This window comes from Mycetomoellerius zeteki, unplaced genomic scaffold (genome assembly GCF_001594055.1).
Source record: "Mycetomoellerius zeteki isolate Tzet28-1 unplaced genomic scaffold, Tzet1.0 scaffold62, whole genome shotgun sequence".
NCBI classification, from domain to species: domain Eukaryota; kingdom Metazoa; phylum Arthropoda; class Insecta; order Hymenoptera; family Formicidae; genus Mycetomoellerius; species Mycetomoellerius zeteki.
This window is the reverse complement of record NW_017257632.1, coordinates 1,403,195-1,422,368: the sequence shown is the minus strand read 5'-3', so window position 1 is coordinate 1,422,368 and position 19,174 is coordinate 1,403,195. Positions and strand designations below refer to the sequence as shown.

General features: G+C 35.7%; 3 protein-coding genes across 11 annotated transcripts; 2 read left to right on the top strand and 1 right to left on the bottom strand.

Moving 5' to 3' along the window:
* Window positions 1-192: 192 nt before the first annotated feature.
* Window positions 193-7,276, top strand: LOC108728467 (SH3 domain-binding protein 5 homolog). Its single transcript, XM_018457023.1, has 7 exons — window positions 193-661; window positions 2,013-2,075; window positions 2,291-2,428; window positions 3,102-3,263; window positions 4,980-5,277; window positions 5,352-5,515; window positions 5,593-7,276. The coding sequence occupies exons 1-7, from the start codon at window positions 614-616 to the stop codon at window positions 6,775-6,777; spliced, it is 2,058 nt and encodes a 685-aa protein (XP_018312525.1). The 5' UTR covers window positions 193-613; the 3' UTR covers window positions 6,778-7,276.
* Window positions 7,277-7,323: 47 nt separating this feature from the next.
* LOC108728661 (uncharacterized) lies at window positions 7,324-11,390 on the top strand. 8 transcript variants are annotated; one of them, XM_018457376.1, is made up of 6 exons: window positions 7,324-7,777; window positions 8,385-8,585; window positions 9,046-9,400; window positions 10,044-10,614; window positions 10,876-11,101; window positions 11,186-11,390. In XM_018457376.1, the coding sequence occupies exons 2-6, from the start codon at window positions 8,517-8,519 to the stop codon at window positions 11,372-11,374; spliced, it is 1,410 nt and encodes a 469-aa protein (XP_018312878.1). In that variant the 5' UTR covers window positions 7,324-7,777; window positions 8,385-8,516; the 3' UTR covers window positions 11,375-11,390. The 8 variants fall into 8 exon arrangements, with proteins under 8 accessions (XP_018312878.1, XP_018312880.1, XP_018312876.1 ...); XM_018457378.1 differs by lacking the exon at window positions 7,324-7,777 and adding an exon at window positions 7,784-7,970 and having other exon boundaries at window positions 8,419-8,585; XM_018457374.1 differs by lacking the exon at window positions 7,324-7,777 and adding an exon at window positions 7,784-7,970.
* A 55-nt stretch (window positions 11,391-11,445) lies between these two features.
* Window positions 11,446-14,620, bottom strand: LOC108728662 (Dachs ligand with SH3s). Of its 2 annotated transcripts, none has more exons than XM_018457380.1 (5): window positions 14,477-14,620; window positions 13,654-13,886; window positions 13,011-13,379; window positions 12,195-12,489; window positions 11,446-12,024 (listed from the first exon to the last, which is right to left on the bottom strand). In XM_018457380.1, the coding sequence occupies exons 1-5, from the start codon at window positions 14,523-14,525 to the stop codon at window positions 11,762-11,764; spliced, it is 1,209 nt and encodes a 402-aa protein (XP_018312882.1). In that variant the 5' UTR covers window positions 14,526-14,620; the 3' UTR covers window positions 11,446-11,761. The 2 variants fall into 2 exon arrangements, with proteins under 2 accessions (XP_018312882.1, XP_018312883.1); XM_018457381.1 differs by having other exon boundaries at window positions 12,195-12,462.
* Between the last annotated feature and the right edge of the window lie 4,554 nt (window positions 14,621-19,174).

Genomic DNA, 19,174 nt, shown 5'->3' with positions numbered 1-19,174 from the left:
CTGTTGAGTCTGCTGAACGCAGCCAATAAGACACGTCAGTGGCTGCGTTCAGCAGAACGTTTGTTTTGCAACTGTTGGAAGTTTCCTTCGCGCTAATTGGATCATACTTTTAGATCTAGAAGAATGGTCCTATCTCAGCAGACAATCATAAAACGGTTGCAAAACTGTTGAGTCTGCTGAACGCAGCCAGTGATGACAGCGATTCGTGACGCTTATCTCCATTTATCTCCGCCGCTATGTAACGTAACTACGTTCAGAGTGTTCAGACGCGTCAATGCCGCCAAATTCGTTCTCGCCCGTTACCCCGTTCTCTTCACGTCTTCGTCGGGCTCCAATCGGTTCCGTCCACTCCTAAAAGATCCTCATCGGCGTCAAGTCTTGTGGGAGTCGTGGAAGTGCGTTATGCGCTCGTAATTACGTACTGTACGCAGTAGCTCGCGAGGGTGTCGCGAGATGTAAACATCCGCGTCGCAGCGCCTGAGAAGAATCACGTCAAGAAGGGAGAGGAAAAGCGGAGAAGGCCTCCGACGTTGGATTTCGCGGCTGGGCGATCATGAGTTGACACGTCCCCGACGTCGCACCAGTATTAAATGCCGCCCGCGCTAGCCGCAGGATGGACGTCGCGGAGGACGCCGAGGCTGCGCTGGACCCGCGTATCCAGGTGAGGTCTCTCGCGAGAGATTTCGATTCGCTCGGTTCTGTCTGGTTCTGTTTCTGCGCGGTCCACGCCCGTGGCATTTTAGGTTATGTCTGTTCGTCGCGGTCGCAGTGCCTAACACTGCCTGGTACATTGTCCCACTTTGCTTTCACTTTCCTTCCTTCGTGCGGATGGACATGAGATGTGCGAGATTAAGGATAGCTCGATCGCTGATGAACGAAGTTGTTCCTTCTGCGAAAAAGGATTCAATTAAGAAAGGATTCTATATTCTCCATCGAGACCTGTTCCTCCTTGGTTTTATTTTTGGTGGTATTGTATCTCAAAAGAGAAATAAATGATGTAGACATAAAAGAATAAAAGTATTCTCTTTAGTTCTGTTTTTTTTAATTGAACTTCTTGAATGATTCATTTTTCTTTTTCTTTTGATTGGAGAGAGAGTGAAAAGGTAAATTATATAAAGGTTCAGTTAAAAAGAACAGATATCTTATAATGAAATAAATAAATTTAAATATACACTTGAAGTAATATCTTCCTTTTCTTTTTTCCATATTTTGATGGCATTATATTTCAAAAGAAAAATAAGTGATGTGAACACAAATGAGTAAAAATATTTTTTTTTTCATAACAAAATAACTAAATTTAGGTATATGCACAGTATAAAGTAATATTCTTTTCTATTTTGGTGCTATTATATCTGAAAAAAGAATTAAATGACGTAAGCATAAATGAGTGAAAGTATTCTTTTCTCTATGAAATAATGTAATGAAATTAATTTCTGTAATGTTCTGTAATGAAATAACTAAATTTAGATGTAAAGTGTGATACCTCTCTATTAGTCTCTATTTTTTCTTTTCACATACTAATATGTTATGATTCAAATAAAAATGACAGTAATTAAGTAACGATCTTTAACTCTCTGAAACTAAAAGCATACAATGTATAATTTAAATTTTAAGTAGATGTGAGACAATTGGGAAGGGGGGGATACTATCTCGAGACATCTCTTGCTTTGTTTCATTTTTCTTGTAGTATTGCATCTGAAAAGAGAAATTAATAAGGAAAAGTATTTTCTCTTTTCTATAGTAAAATAATTTATTTTCTAATTTGGATAATAATTTAATCTGAAATAATATCCTCCTTTTCATGGAATGTTGGAATATTGCAATTAACAAATAAATAATCATAGTAATTAAATAGCGATCTTCAACTCTAAAACTTATGACATAAAACATAATTTAAATTTTAATTGAAAAAATTCAGAAGAATTCATATTGACATGATCTTTTTTGATATTTTAATTTATATAAATTATGTATAATATAGTGTTTTTATAGGATAAATTTTTGTCTTCCAGATTGAGCTGGAGAACTTGAATAATGCAGCAGATAATATTAATAAATTGGAGACTGAATTGGATGTAAGGAATAGTATTTTGTTTTATGAGTTGAAAATTAACATTGTGGCTCGGTTGTTTCACCTTTTGGTAAATTTTATCTGTTGGGTAAGTAACAAGATTAACCAATCACATACGCAGATTGCCAAATTTACTTAACAGGTAAAATTTATCAAAAGGTGAAACAACCGGCTCTATGTAATATTTGCAATATTCATTTGATCTTAATTGATTTTTAGGAAGCTCACACTGCTTTTGGACAACTTCTTTCGGATACAACAAGGAGGCTGAAAGAAATTACGGATAAACTGGGTACTAGCTGTATCGAGAAGGCAAGATGTTATTACGAAGCACTGGAGTTGGCTCATCAAGCTCAGGTTTATTTTTTATTCCTGTACTAGAATTTTCTTTTTCTTTCTAGCCAAATTTCGAACATATATTTTACTTTAACTATGGAAAGTGTATACTAGTTCAGCTACAAAAAAAAGATTTCTGTAGTTTATATAATACTGAGTTTATATAAAATGTTAGAAAATTCAGGTAATATTTGGCAAATTTAATAAATGTTTTTTTAATGGCCTCAAATGCTTCATAATGTTCTCAAAGTCAATTGTTATTGAATATATAGCATGTTACGCTTGTTGTGCGTTCTACTCTGATGCTTGCTTTAATAATAGCATGAATGAGCATATCCTGCTATGCCCAGTTGAAATTCCACTCGTGCTAGTTTAACATGGATTGCATTTGAAATTAAAATAAAGTTTTATAAACTCAGTATATTCTAAAAATTATAATGATAAATATAAGATAATATTTACCTGTATTATCATTTACTTTAGTGCAGTCATTAATCAATTTTTATACATTTGTATATATAATGGCAAGAACTTTCTAATCACTTTGTTGTCTGAATATAATATCTCATGTTTAAAATAATTTGTCATATTGCAAATTATAAAAGCTAGTTGTTTTGCATTAAGCGCATTAAATGACAATTAGCTGAAGTGTTACGCAAGTGAATCAATGACATTTCCTCTTACGACTTTACAGGTGCAGTGTCAACAACAAGCGCAGCTGTTTCAAAGAGCCAGCGAAATTCACGCAGCAGCAAAGGAAACAGTGGCTCTGGCCGAAGCGCGATTCATGTCTCATCAGCATGAGTGGAATTTTGACCAGGCATGGCAGGATATGCTCAATCATGCAACTATTAAAGTAAGTATAAATGTAAAACGTATAGCACAATGACCGTGTAATTTCCTTTCGAAGTATTGCGAAACATTTGGAACCATTGAAAATATTCTGATATTATAACACTGTGGAATAATTTTGAAAAAACTTGTTGCGGACAAAGCATTGTAAGAAAATTCTGTTAGTATTAGGTGAGGAGAGATGGAATGTCAAAGGGTTTGCCAAGATTAGTTCGATTTTTTATTTATGAAGCTTCAAAGTTGAGTACAAAATGAATGAAAAATTGACTTTTATTCTTGTCTACATTATCAAATTTTTTGAGAAAACTATTATCTTGATTACATCACCGAAGCACGCATTTAGAAATAATTCTAAAAATCATTAGTTGCTGTAGGATCTTCGATTTTATCATCTTTGTCACATATTTTATGACTACCTGCAAATATCGCTTAGCAATGCATCTAATTTTTTTCTTTTATAGCAAACTTTCATTGGCATGGGTACTTCATGAAAGCACTCATGCCATGTTTATCCCATTCTGATGCATGTTCTTTATCAAAGTAATCAAGATGGTAATGAAAGGAGTGTTCGTCCGATTCTGATGCAAGTTGCTTTTCAAAATAATCAAGTGATAGTGTAGAAAGTGTATTTTTAGGTTCATACGAATACCTATTCTCTTGAATGCAATCTTGGGATCACTGTAAAAAAATTGCTTAAAATTCAGGCAAAAGCTGAAGTTTTCTTATATATAGTTACATTATCTGAATTTCTAACTAGTTGTTCTAACTGTCTGGAGTTTTTCTAACTGTCTATGAATATTTCTAATTTTAGTATCAAAATGTTCAGACAATGTCTGAATATTCAAGCATTGAGATCAGAAATATTCAGACAACTACATTGCAGCTAGAAATTCGGAGAAATGTAGCTAGAAATTGATACAACTATGGCTAAAAGTTAGACAATGTGACTAATAAAACTTTAGATTTTGTCTGAATTTTAAGGCAATTTTTTACAATAATGCTATGAAAGCAAATAATCGATAACTTTCTAGAATCGGTCAGCAAATTATCAAGCTTTCATAGCTGGTATATTGAGAGCATTCGAGAGAATAGGTGTTTATATGAATCTAAAAATACACTCCCTTCATCACCATCTTGATTACTTTGATAAAGAACATGCATCAGAATGGGATAAACATGGCGCAAGTGCTTTCATCAAGTACCTATACCAATGGAAGCTTGCTATAAAAGAAAAAAATTAGATGCATTGCTAAGCGATATTTGCAGATATAGTCATAAAATATGTGACAAAGATGATAAAATCGAAGATCCTATAGCAACTAATAATTTTTAGAATTATTTATATTTCTAAATGCGCGTTTCGGTGATGTAATCAAGATAATAGTTTTTTCAAAAAATTCGATAATGTAGACAAAAATAAGTCAATTTTTCATTCATTTTGTACTCAACTTTGAAGCTTCATAAATAAAAAAATCGAATTAATCTTGGCAAACCCTTTGACATTCCATCTCCCCTCACGTAGTACTAACAGGATTTTCTTATAGTGTTTTGTCTGCAAAATTTGTATCCACCGTGTAATTTATCTATTCCTGTCTGCCCCATGTTAATTAATTCAATAATTGATTTCTAATAAAAAAATTTAACATAAATTTAATATGACAATTTAATATAACAAAAATTTAATATAACAAACAATATAAATTGATACTTTTTGTTGAAGGTCATGGACGCGGAGAATCAAAAAGCGGAGTGTGGTCGAGAACATCACAGAAAGGCGATGTTGTTCCACGATGCCGAGAAGAAGCTACTGCAATTAGAGGAAAAGCATCGACATGCAATAGTAAAAGCGAGGCCGTACTTTGAGATGAAGACCCAGTGCGACCAGATGTTGGCTACGCAGAAGGAGAGAGTGGAGTTCCTGCAACAAGCTGTTAAGGAAGCCAAACGTAATTACGCAACAAGTCTCCGAACGTTGGAAGAAATTAGTAATCAGATTCATCAGCAACGAAGAGATTATGGTAAGGAGAAATATATTTTAACGATATATAAAACAACTATTTCTTTTTTTATAAACATTACATTTATATTCTAGATATTGTGGCTAATGGACCGCGAGAACCTGGCGTCGGTGCCGAGCTCATTAGTTCAGACACGCACCAAAAGTATAAGAGCGAGTTCAACGATTCTGGCAGTCGTAAAATATCTCCCATTAGATATAACAAAAACGAGAACAACGAAAAACTACATGATATCGAGGTCAGTAATATATGTAATGATAAATCTTGTATGAAGCATTTAAATGTCGATGTCTATCATTTATCTATAATTTACAGAAACCTTGTTTAACGAAGAACGACATGGAACATCTTGACAAAAGATCCGTTGACGGTAGTGAGAGCAAATTCACGCAATGGGAGCTCGAATTGCAAACCAGTATGGAAAAATTAAATCGTTTGTCGATCGAGAATTCGTTGCGCATTAAGGAGCGCGACTCACAAAGTTCTTCCGAACTGCAGGATACAGTTGAAGTCACCGTGAACGGGACGTGCTACAATCCCTTATCTGAACTGTCTACGCGTACTTCAAATCAATTTACAAGATTAATTGAAAGTCCGGGGACTATCGAAAGGGGCAGATTTAGTGATAGACCGCACTTGCTAAAATCATGCTCGACAATCGATTCAACGACAGCGTTACGCGGTACATCAACGTTGGCGAATAGCAATACTTCAAAATCGTTGAACAATAGTCCAGTAAATAGAGGTACGTCTAATTTCGAGATCACCGGTTCAGCGGGAAGCGCAAATATATCGAAATACGTGCCAAACAAAATCTCTCAATTCAATATTAAGGATAGAAAAACTCAGAGCAGCTGGGAGATTAATATCCCTTATAATGCCAATGTTATGAATAAAGAATCTGAAAGAGATAGCTGTAATAATACAAACGATACTTTAGTCAATAAGAGCCACATACAACTTACGAATTTACATGTCGCGCAAGTTTCTAATATCGAGTTCCTGCCTAAGGAATCTAGTTTACCGAGACATCACGTCGCAGCGGCTCCCGTTGTCAGCCAGCATTCGAAGAGCTCGCATAGTGATGTCGCATTGTTGCAGTCACGATCTAGCTCTAATTTGCAAAAAAGTGCGCCAAGCAGTGCCAATTCCAGTCCGATAAAACTAAAGAATTTATTATTGTCGTCTGCCAGATCCTTGGATACTGGGAGTGCGGACCAGCTCGACAAAGGTTTAATTTCCAAGAGGTTTGCGAACAAAACCACCAGTATTAAAGAGTTACCGTTATTATCGCTCTTCAGACAAACGTCTGCGTTATCGGCGTTTAGAGGCAAGAGTAACAGCATGATCAATTTGAGCGGTAAACAAAACTTGAAGACGCTCCTGGAAAATTCTCATCTGAGTAATATACAGACGATCAGCGCGGAAAGATTAGCGAACGTGAGACATAAGCTGGTCAACGATTGTCCGGAGATAAAAACGGACGATGTTAAAAAATAAGTACAAGAATGCGATAAAATAAATCGCTTAGGATAAATGATTTCTGCGTTTAACACGTGTGTAGAGATTTGTTAACGTCGTTCACAAAAAAAAAAAAACTCGGAAATGAAATGTTGCTACGGAAGCAATGTAGCTTTAACAACAATCGTTTTCGAGGCGTTACAAAAGACACTTCTGTAGTTTTTGCTGCAGATTATTCAGCAGCTGGTTATTAAATATATGCTGCAACGTTAATTAACGATATGTATTATATAAATCGTCGCGAATTAGTTAGATATTAATAGTTTATTTGTAATTAAAACGTAATCACAACATTGCGATCTAAGAATGTCATCATTGAGGTATCGGCACGATTAATTAAATATAAATCTGCGCTCATGCAGTTCCAATTAGGCATATACCTGCTATTAAAAACCGACCAGGCGATGTACGCATCGTATCGTTTACTATTTTCTAATCTTTTAATATGTGCTTTTTTAATAAAACACGTGTTTCTTAACAAGCATTTATATCTATCTTATTTACGCGACCAGTGATTATTGTCGTATTTAGTATAAAAAAATTAACTTTATTTTGCGAGATACGCTTTTCTATTAGCGTAATGTAAAAGCTTCAACGATTACCGGCTTGCTTTTAATTCATAAATTCAGAGTATAGCAGTATCATAGATAACAAATATCTATATATTGGACATATTCCGCACAAACAGATAGATATCGAGACAGAGCGCATCGATTGTATAACGAGCTAAAGGTCAATGGCTTTATATCGTGTATCGTTTTGCCAATGTAAAAACAGACTGCTATATAAATTAAGTTTGGAACGATTTTAAGACCTGCGAGAGGAAAGCACGATGAATCGGGTGTCGAATTTTCTTGCAACGATATTACGCTGATATCGTTGCGACCTGTTTCTTCTTTGTTCCGAGAGACGTCAAGATGGCCTTATACATCTAATCTAAATACCGTGGCGTATCGAGCATTTTCTGGCTCTAACGAGTGTAAATTCTCTTAGACTAAATTACAGCGAATCGAGAACGCTTGTCAATTGAAGTTCAATCGGTTGTCAAATAATTTATTGTGTCACGAATCACTTCGGAAATTCAAAAGATTCGTCTTGCTCTACAATATTTCTTCTTTAAATTCCGTAGAAATATAATTGCTAAGGAGAGAAAATTAGTTCTTTGGATCTGGGTAAGCTCGTCGATAAGCAGTCTGTCATTTCTTGTGGAAGGTGTATAATCAGTATGTTTAATGCAATAATGACACATGCAATGCTTAATGATAAATTGCTTGCTTAATTTTAGTCAATTAGCAAACTCAAGTAGATAAGTTATCTAAAAATAAAATAGCGAGCAAAGGTAATATTTACGATGAATTAGTCTTGTGTGAGTATAGTTATATTTTTTCAATTAGTCTCAATTGATAAATTTTAAGCAAAACGTTCAGTTACAGAGATATGTAACGTAAAAAATAACGAAGTCGCCAAGAGAAATGTGATGATGATATGTACATCATTAAACATGAAATTATCAATAATTTTATTAAAGATAAAAAAAAGTGCATTCATAAATATGTTTTGCATGACATATGCAAGTTGAGTTTCAGACACCGGAAATTGCAATCTCGCATGTTATGTTAGGCGCTCGTGGCGAAAATCGGCCGATTACGGAGACACACGTCATCGACGAAAGGTTATCAATACGGTGATAAGAACTGTCGACGAAGCTTTGAGAAGAAATGGACAACGAGAGGGTCGATTATAAAGCCGCCAAAGCCGACGGCCGTGTGACAAATAATCATCGCAAGGCATGTGATATCTGTATGCACGAGACTGCGGACAACAAAGCGAGCGCAAATCGCACTCGCTTATCACAAAATTTACTCGATAAAAAAGATTATACATCCTTAATTTTTTTACATAACTTTCGTAAACGCAATCTGGTATATTTTTTTCTCATCAATCATAATCACGAGCATAGTTCCTTTAACAGGAGTAAATTTTGTAAAAAGACCGTCTATTCTTTGCGAAATTTAATTACTATAAATATTATTTACCGATAATTGTATGGTAAATATACAGTTAGAATATTAATAATTATTTTGCTGTAAATTCATTTGCGATAAACCAATACACTAAATTTTTTTGAAATTATAATGATTTGATTTGCCCGAATATTCTCCGCAATTTTGCTAAATTAACGCTGGACTTGTCATTTAAATAAAGAGAAATATATCTATTTATTTGTCTCCATAACTCGCATTGTAGGGATTAAATTATCACCATCTCGTTCAAAAGCATTCAGATAACGAAAACAGAATGCAAAAAAGGAAGGAATTCTCTAGCGAGGCTACGGAGGACGAGACAGAAGAAGAAGAACGGGAAATTGACGAAGATCGGAGCGAGGAAGAAGATGCAAAAATTCAGAAAGTAGATACAAACCAAGAAGAGGCGAATGAAAATGAGCAGGAAACTGCGCAGATTGAACAGTGCGCGATTTGTCACGTTATCATCAACGATGCGAATCTCGGTGGAACCGTCGCCAACTCCGAACAGAATCCACACTGTTCCGAGGGCTACTTGTTATGTCGACGTTGTGTACAAAATTTTTCAATCCGATCAGGTCAATAAAATATTCATCATAACTACTAATATATATAAGGATCTAAAAAAAGAGTTTGAGATTTTCGGAAAATTTTTTTGTACAACACATATTACACATTCAACATATGTAATAATAATCTCTTTAACTCGTAACACGATATATTTTTGTGATGCTAAAGAAACATATGAGACACTAAGTTTTTTTGTTATTATTTCTAGAAGTTTTAAAATTTTCAACTATACAAAAAATTGCAATACTTGAACTCTTTGCAAATATAGTATGACAATTAGTCCACATGAGTAAAACAAAACTGAAAAAATAGAATTGTGAAATATAAAATTATTCCAAATCATACTATTTAAAATTTAGGAAAATGTTTCACAGTTACCAGAACCCATATATTCTAGTTACAAATTAAAGTAACTCTTATATTTAATTAGATAGCTCTTATCTCTAATTAGATAGCCTTGCAATATTTATTTCTTCTGAGGCGAAAAAAATCAATGTTCCAAAAAAATTTGTAGAAAATCTAAGCACTTATAAATCCCTAATAAATAATGACTCAAGTAACGATAATTAATCAGTTGACATGTGCGATTAATTATCGTCACGCTTTCGATAAAAATTAAATATCGTATGAAATGAAAGACATATCCTTTAGTTGCGGAGCATCCTCAGCCTCGAAGATCGCACACGAGTTTCTTCCAAGGCAGAGACAGCGATCGCAATATACGTCCGAGAACGTACGATCCGCATCGCAATCAGTGGACTTGCAACTTCAATAAGGCGGTATTCGGTGAAGGGAATAAAGAAACGTTAGATTACGAATCAGATACCATCTCATACGTCGCTGATCGCGATCGAGGCAATTTGCGGCGAGAGGAACAAGTGGAAAGTTGCAGGAAACAGTATCAACAGCAGCATGGCTATTGCAATCTAATGACAACGACGACAAGGAGAAATGGCGCGGTGGATCGATATCCCTCTGAGATTAAGGTCAAAAGTCCCTCTTTGGTCGACTGCTCCCGCAGACCCATACATTGCCCACGTCTAGATTGCTCGGTGAACGTCGCATTCTCGGCACTCACTCATCATTTTCTTTTCGATCATCCCGAAGTGCCCATCCTCAGTGTCGAACCCGGCGCCGAGAGCACACTCATCGTCAGTTACGGAGCTCTCTCCTGCAACTCCAGTCGATGTCTAGCTCTCTTACTGGTGTCCGGAAAACTCTCGTTAGTATATTACCATTGATTACCGTCACTTAAACATTGCATAAAGGTGGTGCATTCGATATATATTCCTAATCCCTTATTTCTTATTTCCTAAAACAAGTGATTTCTTTTAATAAAGAAACATCGAATAAGAATTTTATTTACGATTGATTTAAAATTGAGAGAGAAAAATTTCTTAGATAAAACCGTACAATGTTCGGAATTAATGTTATAAATGTGTCTAACTTAACCACTAATCGCAGAAATTTCTGTAACAATAAGAGATTCCTCAGCAAGGCTGTTCGGTAGCATTCAAATAAATCCTAAGTATCGGAATCGATTGCCTCTGCCGGTGTTGGCAGCACGTCTGCACAGCAGCCACAATTACACCTGTCGTGAGGAGATGCACGCCGGCGGAGAAGGCCAGTGTGAGAAGGACATGATCATTGCCTGGGTGGCAGGATTAGACGTCGGCGATACGACTGACAGACTTCGGTGTAGCATCCAGGTATTCGCCATATTGATTCGTGCGTATAAGATGAAAACGTATCAGTGCTTAAAGATAGATAATGACACTTGAATGGTTTAATAGGCTGTCGATAGCATCGAGAACGGGGGATTTCGTTCGCTCACGTACACAGGCCCTGTGACGTCCCTGAGAGTTGCCCAATGTCCACGTGATGTTTTCTTGGCTGGTGATTGTATAGTTCTCCACGAAGGATTAATCAGCCATATCACCTCTGGCTGTACCAGTCTCAATGTAAACGTTATTGTACATTAAACATGTGTTCTGTTAACATACATACGTTTCTGTTTCTGAAATAACTATTTTAAAAATGTAAGCCCATCTAATATAAATTGGGATTATACAGGAAAACTGGGCGAAGTGAATGAAAGATCTGAAGAAATTGCGTCTTGTATCGCGCAATAATCTCTCGTTTATTTCTTAAAAATATCATTCATTTTTTAACCTAATCAGCTAAATTCATTTTTCCATTTGCATCATCCGGGCTAATAATCTGACGTATATATTTAAATAAAATATTATCTCGCTCTTTGCACATACCTTGCACGACATACAATATATAAAAAGACGATACAAAAGACAGTATTGCGGACTTATTTAAAAAAGTCTCAAGCGAGTTTTTTCCTTCCCTAACAGTTCGAATCATAAGCTAGTCATGGCAGGGGGCCGCGCGTACGCTTTAGGAATGAAACCGTACTTGCGGGTCTTGGGCGCGTAGGCCCAGAGCCAACCGTCCACCGTTTGATTTCCCAGATCCGCGTATATCCAATCGGCTCGTTTCACCGATAGATCGTCCGGCGCCTGTGCCTTGTAATCGTAAAGCACCACTAACTCCGTACCGGTCGTTTCATCCCGGAAATCTCGCACTCCCTTTTGCTGTAACGATTCACCTCCCGTACCTTTACCTGCAAGATGAACACTGTTAAATCGATAATTATGGAAAGTTGATAACAAATGTAATCCTAGCTATTAAAAGTTACAAAACTCCATTGAATTCCTATCATTGACATATAAATTCTAGAAAACTTTTCCAGAGATGATTTAACGGTGGATGACGTAATGGTTCAATAAAGACCTGGACTATGAGCGTCTGTGGACGCTGTATTTGTAGAGGCAGTGGTGGCCGTCGTAGTGGCTGTCGCATAAGAATGAAGAACGTGACCAGGATAAACGAAACCGGACGGTACAAAACCCTCATTGCCATCGCAATGTCGGAGCACCCAAAACCAATCCGGATCGTCGCGATTCAACACAGTCACGAATTCGCCTCTCTCGACACTAACATCGTTTTCGTCCCGTGCCACGAAGGTGTAAAGGACAATGTATCTTCCGGCTGATGGATCCTGCGGGTCGCACGGTAGAATTTCTCGCTGATGAGTCAAACGAGATTAATGAATGTCATAACAAAGTACCTAATTCATAATTGCCAGAATACTGTATTCATCCAATTAAAAATTTTTAATATCGGAAAGATCCTAATTAAATTTTAACTCCGAAATTGAAGCCAAAATCTGTAACACAGTTACTGATGCTGAGTCTGTGAACTATTTAATTTATACAGTGTTTACAATATAGTGTTATGTCCTTTGTTCTTAGAAATTTGTATTCCTTGAAATTAATTGGTGTTAGTTTAATTTATTAATTAAAGAGAACTAATTAATTTTAAGGACTAAAAATAACACAAAAAAGAATAAATACTAAGTATATTTTAATAAGAGAATAGTTTGCAGATGTAATATAAAGAAAATTGAATTCTTTGACATTTTTGAGAGATTTATAATTGAGTAGATCCAATAAACCCATCAGCTCTGGAGTGTTAAGTGAAGACTCAGAAACATATTGAATTAGGAATTAAGTATTTTTATGGCATTCTCGGCTAATCAATTGGTACCTTGAAAAAGGGGTGTACGTCCGGTTGAGACGATATGGTCTGTATAGAATTCTGGGACTGCGTGATGTTGGAGCGATTGACGTTAACATCCGCGGTGGTAATGTTATTTCGTGCGTAGCTCTCACAATCCGAGGCCGATCCGGTATCAGTCTGTTGTGTCTCCTGCAGGCGGCCCGCACTAAGAAGATCGCAGTCATTCTCATTGGACCGCGGCAACTTCTTCTTCACGTTGTTCAGATTGGCCAACGTCAATTCCGCCAGCTGCGACGTGTATGGTGCGCAATACGAGTGTGGCACAAAGCCTTCCATACGCGTGTCCGCTGCTATTACGTATACCCAATCGTTTTCTCTGTAAAGCACATTTACTACCTGAAACATAAAGATTCCTATATTAGTGTTATCTTTTTTTTAATGAATATATAATTTCGTAATGTTTGTTTTGTATAATTTTTTGCAAGCAAAATAGGAAATAAAAAAGATTCAAATAAAAACAATGAGAACTTGACAAATTAAAATGAAATTGAGATAAAAAGAGAGTAGACATGCAGATTATATGTATTAGAAATTGCTGTATATGAAATATAAATAGCATGCCGCTTGTAATACATAGATCTGTCGAAGAACAATGTAATCAGTCGCTAACCTGGCCTCTTTTGACTTGAAGCTCATCGTCCACGCAGGGAGTAAAGTCATGCACAATAACCATTTTACTGTCCGGAGAAAGTCCATTCTCTTTTTCAATACCAACTCTTACAAGGGTTTCAATACTAGCGCTTCCAGTTATCCGACCTGGGGGTAATGGCACTCTGGTACCCAGGCCAAGCCCACTGCCACCTGTCCCACAGTCTTTCTCCAAATTAAAGTTGTGTGTTCCGGCTATTTGGAATTGAAAATTCATCATAAATGTGAATGAATTTACATAGAATTACAAAAAAAATAAAATCAATATTTTTAAGAATTTTACAATTTCATACAATATATAAATATATACGTATATACATATTTTTTAATAATAACAAAATTATTTCTGAAAGAAAGAGGAATTCCCAAAATTACAAGAAGAATCATTTTGACGTATGCTTACAAGATACAATACAAAAATCATTTTACGATAAACGTTGCTTCTACAAGACACACTTCGAAAAAGCGACAGTAACAATTAAATAATCCACTTTAAAACGTGACGTTTATACGAGAAGATGATTTTGCATTTTCCAACGGAGAGAAAAATCGAAAGTCGTGCGTAATCGATGCATGAACTCGGCCCGGCTCATTTCGCAGAGGCTACGGGGTGGAAGCTGCATAACCGGTCCCGAGCAACAGGTGATCGGGCCGAATGTGACAACTGGCCCTTGCAGACCAAACTTGCCGTGCCCTCTCGATCTTCACATATCTCTCTCTCTCTCTCTCCGTCTCGTTTCCTCTCTCTTGCACTTTTTCTATACAGGCTCGTGCCGTTTACTTACATTTCTTCTTCTTTCCGCGACGTATGCGTACAGGGCACAGGAAAGCCATTCTGCGGTTCGTTCGCGGAGTTCGCCCGGAATCTTTCACATCTCCAACGCGGCGACCACCCGCCTCCTGTGGAATGCACGAGCGATCTCTCGCCGCGGCTGTATATATATATATATATATATATGTATATGTTACACCAAGAGGACGGGAGATGCGGAAGGATGCGGTGCCGAGGAGAGAGAATGTCTCAGGTTGAAATCTGGCCGCCGCGCGATCGCGATGGAACCGAGACACACCTCCCGCAACGACGAGCGGATGCGTTCTCTGCGTTCCCTCTCGTCCACCGTCGGGTTCTCACGGATCCTCGGGGGCCCAGGACTTCGTGGTCGCGATTGTGAATTAATCTTGGACACAGAAGGTAGAGAGCGCTACGTGGTTCCCGTTAAATTTTCATGATTCGGACGAGATCACTGCGATGCTGAACGTGCTTTCTGAGAAGACTTGCATCAAATAAACGAGTTGAAGATGTCGCAATACTAAAAATATAATACATGTCCTTATTAATAAAATAAAGGCGAATACATACAAGAAAATAATAATTAATATGTAATTAGTAAAAATAAAAATAAGCTGATAATAAGGAAATAATTTGTTTTATAGAAAAAAATATCTTATCTTTATATTTTTCTGAATGACTACGATAAGTTTTTCTTTTACTTTTTTCTTACTTTCCTTTTGTTCTATCTCTGATACAATTAATTTGCATATATTTTGATACGAAAATACAGACATTAATTATTGTTGGGTCCAGTAAACGAACTGTCAACACAGATACAAATAAAATTGGAATAAAAAGTGAATATTCTCTCTTTAAAGTTTACTTACTTTGTTAGTTTACGAACAAGGGGCTAATTATATATCTCGAAACAGAGTGAAAATTACAAAAGCGAGCAAATTCATTAAGTATTGATCGATGAAATTATAAAAATTTGTTTACTTTTATCATTTTTACTTCATTTTAAAATACATAATCAACTCCCAGAAGTTTGTAAACATGTACATGACAGCATCTGTCAACGCGCATACCACTATATTTTTGTTCAATCCGTTAATATAATCATGCTGCTTCATTTTCTTCACTTCGTCGACACGATTTGTTGTATTTCTGATAGAATTCCAGCCACCACATAAATTCTGCGTTTACATCCTTCTGTCGAGAAAATTTATAGCAGATCGAGCAGACGTTACATCGTCATTTATATTTTTTGGTAGACTGGATTACTTCAATTTGATTTTTACTCGGAGAACCAAAAAGCGATTTATATAGTATGTAAACAGATAGATATACGATATGTTACAATAATAATAATAATGTAATAACTTAATTTATTGATGTATAACAAATAAAAACGAATTAAGACATACTTACAGCAATAGTATAAAACGGAAGATATGCAATCAATGAACGAGACATCAGCAGTAATGCTGTCTAAAAACCTATCTTGATGTCTTTTCATTGTTAATTATGTTTTAAAATATCTCCATTTATGTAAATTTACCTTATCTCTCTCTCTCTCTCTCTCTCTCTCTTTTCCAAATAATAAAACAAAGAGGTTAGGCGAGGGAGATTGTTGACACGTGTCTCCGAAGTGACAGTTCCGAAGTCTGGAGCTTTGAAAAATCGGAGTTATCAGGAAAATATGTTGTGCGAGGAGGTTATGAGAGGTGGCAGAACCAAAATCCAATTCAAATTTCGCGCCTCACGTTCTCCAACTTAAATCTCAAAATTCGAATTCGTAGCTCACTTCACCTCTTCTGAATTATAATTCCCTAGAGGGCGGGAGATTTGAATCGTGTCACCTTTCGTAACCTCCTAGCCACTTCTGTTTTCCTGATAGCTTCGACGATTTTTGGACGGCATCGAGAGGACCTTGTATGCTCGCACTTGCGTCGTATATCTATGCCCTCTTCATTCTATCAACGGAACTGAAACGGCATCTTTGTTGAGAGCCACATGTCTGACTAAGGGCACTAGATATGTAGGTATTCTCATTCGCCATCTTGATTCCACGTGATTGAAAGTACGATTAGTGACAAAGGTATATGTTAAGAAGAGCCCAAATTTTGATAAAAATACGCTGAATCGATGCGTTTTCGCGTAAAAATAAAGATTTGACAAGAAAAAAGTGTCACTCTGTCCTACGAATCGAAATATTAATCCTTACAGTGGACGACTATTTGGGTTAGAAAATCTGTCACAGCAGTGGTTCATTGCGTTAAAAACACAAATTTACTGCTTTTAAAATACAAATTCACTACTTTAGCAGAGAATTTATGTTTTTAAGGCATAGTGAACCACTGTTATAACTGATTTTCCAACTCGAATAGTCTTCCACTTTAAGGATTAATATTTTTGTTTGCGGAGCAGAGCGGCATCTTTTTTTTGTTAAATATTTATTTTTATGCGAAAATGCATCGATTCAGTGTATTTTTATCAAAATTTGAGGTGAGCGGGCTCTTCTTAATTAACATTTACCTTTGTCACTAATCGTACTATTCGTACTATGACAATCAAGTAGAACCAAAATGGCGGATAGGAATACCTACATATCTAGTGCCTTTAGTCTGGCGTGTCTTCAACTCTTGCCCGCTCTTGCCTAATTTCTTCCTTGATTGGTATAAATAAAGAGAAAATTTTTATAAATACAAATACTTTAAAGGATATAATTCGAAATAAAATAATTATATAATACAAATAACAAATAAGGATTTTACAGAAAAGATGATTCTGATATAAAAATCGTCCTTTTTAAAGCCGCAGGTCTGTTCGCGTTGCATGCACTTTTTGTACTCAGCATCTCTTCGCTTTCTTTCTTTTCAACGTCTAAATATATATCTATCTCATTTTAAGATAAAAAATCTTTAAGAATTTCAAGTAACGCAAACAGACCTAATATATGAAGCATTTCTTTATTTCAATATAACAATTAAATAAAGAATATATAAATGTTTAATAAAAAGAAATAAAAGATATAATAAATAGAAAATAATAATTACCCAGTAATTATCTTCCTTCAAATAAGTTTTTTGTTTGATGACAAAAAATATTCACTGTTCTACTAAATAATACATAAGAAAAATCCGAGTTTCGTTTTCATTGAACTAAAATGTAATACGGAGAGAATTGTGGTAAACGATAGAGTGAGACGTATGCAGATCTTGCTCGAAACTTGCTTTTATTGTATTCAATTAATATAAACGACGGTGGTATATTCGTTCTTGCCTATATAACAGAGCTCTTCTGACTTATATGCTTAACAATTGCGGGTATTACTTGGTTTTTCATCTCTTTCTGGAAAATATTCGTATATATATGTACAGTTATGTCGTAATTGTGCCGAATATTTAGTCATTAAATTTGCGAATCGACTACTTAGGTACCATTAACGTTAACTTGGGTTAATATGAGACCGTAGAAATGCTTCTATATATACTACTTGTATGCTTCAGGCGTACAGAAATCACGAGATTCTAACGAAGGATCATTTGTATTGTGTTCATATGTATACAGGGTGGTCCTTAAGTATTCTAAAAGATTTTAAGGAGTCATTTCTCATTTTAATTCTAGACAAAAACTTCATACGTCTAAAACAGTTTAGTTTCAAACAAACAAGGTATCAAAATTGAAGGAAAAATTTCGAAAAATACTCGAGTTATTTTAATGCCCTTGATACATACACAATGTTTCATCAAAATAATACCGAGTGGTTTTGAAAACACAATTTTTTTCCTTCAATTTCAACATCCTGTGTAACTTTTAAAATTTAAATTAAATCATTTCTCGGACATATAAAGTTTTTATCTTGAATTAATGCGAGGAATTATCCATTAAAGTCTTTTAAAATCTCTTTACTTAAGGACTATTCTGTATATGTATGTCTGTACGCGTGTGTATGTGTAAAGTGTGTATATGTATGGCTGTGAAATAGGTACAAAATCGATTCGGTACAAAATCGTCCCTATTTTTTTAAAATAATACAGCGCAACTACATATCCACGGCGAAGATGAAACTTCGAGAATGAGCGGGCCGAGCTCTTATAAAATGGAGTTCCACTGTATTATCGGGGTAAATTTATCGCAGTGCAGATACGATCACGGTGGATAAGATCACGTATGAGCCGCGAAAGAGAGCCGGAGCGCTCATCGTCGCTAATTTATTAGATGCCATCGCGATTCTTGTAATCGCGAGGGAGTAGAACACTTAAAGAGGAGCGATCGATCGATTTCTCTTCGTTTCTTCTTCTTCTTCTCTCTCCCTCTCCGTGGGAGGGGATTTACAAAATTTGAGAGAACAGGAGGTCAGACTTTGTACTTTCGTATTGCACTTTGTTGTGTGTAGTTCAATGACACGTTGGAGTTCTTAAGAATTATAAATCCTAGCGCACAGTCGCGAGATATTCTTTTACTCTAATGCTCGACATAGTTCTTTGCGGATCGACGAAATAAATAAAAGCATATATATACATATATATAAAATTATATACGAATTATATATAATATTTATATATATATGTATATAATATATTATATAATTACATATAATATATAACTATATATGTTACATATGAATTATATATATATATATATAATTGTATATTATATATAAATTGATAATATAAACTATACTGCATATACAAAAAGTATATGC

What these genes read in the sequence shown, in the direction of transcription:
- LOC108728467 (XM_018457023.1), top strand. Translation starts at nt 614, where the DNA reads ATGGACGTCGCGGAGGACGCCGAGGCTGCGCTGGACCCGCGTATCCAG. An exon ending in AATTGGAGACTGAATTGGAT is followed by an intron (nt 2,076 to 2,290) that starts GTAAGGAATAGT and finishes ATTGATTTTTAG; the next exon opens with GAAGCTCACACTGCTTTTGG. An exon ending in AAAAACTACATGATATCGAG is followed by an intron (nt 5,516 to 5,592) that starts GTCAGTAATATA and finishes TATAATTTACAG; the next exon opens with AAACCTTGTTTAACGAAGAA.
- LOC108728661 (XM_018457376.1), top strand. Translation starts at nt 8,517, where the DNA reads ATGGACAACGAGAGGGTCGATTATAAAGCCGCCAAAGCCGACGGCCGT. An exon ending in TGACAAATAATCATCGCAAG is followed by an intron (nt 8,586 to 9,045) that starts GCATGTGATATC and finishes CTCGCATTGTAG; the next exon opens with GGATTAAATTATCACCATCT. An exon ending in AAATTTTTCAATCCGATCAG is followed by an intron (nt 9,401 to 10,043) that starts GTCAATAAAATA and finishes CATATCCTTTAG; the next exon opens with TTGCGGAGCATCCTCAGCCT.
- LOC108728662 (XM_018457380.1), bottom strand. Translation starts at nt 14,525, where the DNA reads ATGGCTTTCCTGTGCCCTGTACGCATACGTCGCGGAAAGAAGAAGAAA. An exon ending in ACGTACACCCCTTTTTCAAG is followed by an intron (nt 12,490 to 13,010) that starts GTACCAATTGAT and finishes TTGACTCATCAG; the next exon opens with CGAGAAATTCTACCGTGCGA. An exon ending in CACAGACGCTCATAGTCCAG is followed by an intron (nt 12,025 to 12,194) that starts GTCTTTATTGAA and finishes TTCATCTTGCAG; the next exon opens with GTAAAGGTACGGGAGGTGAA.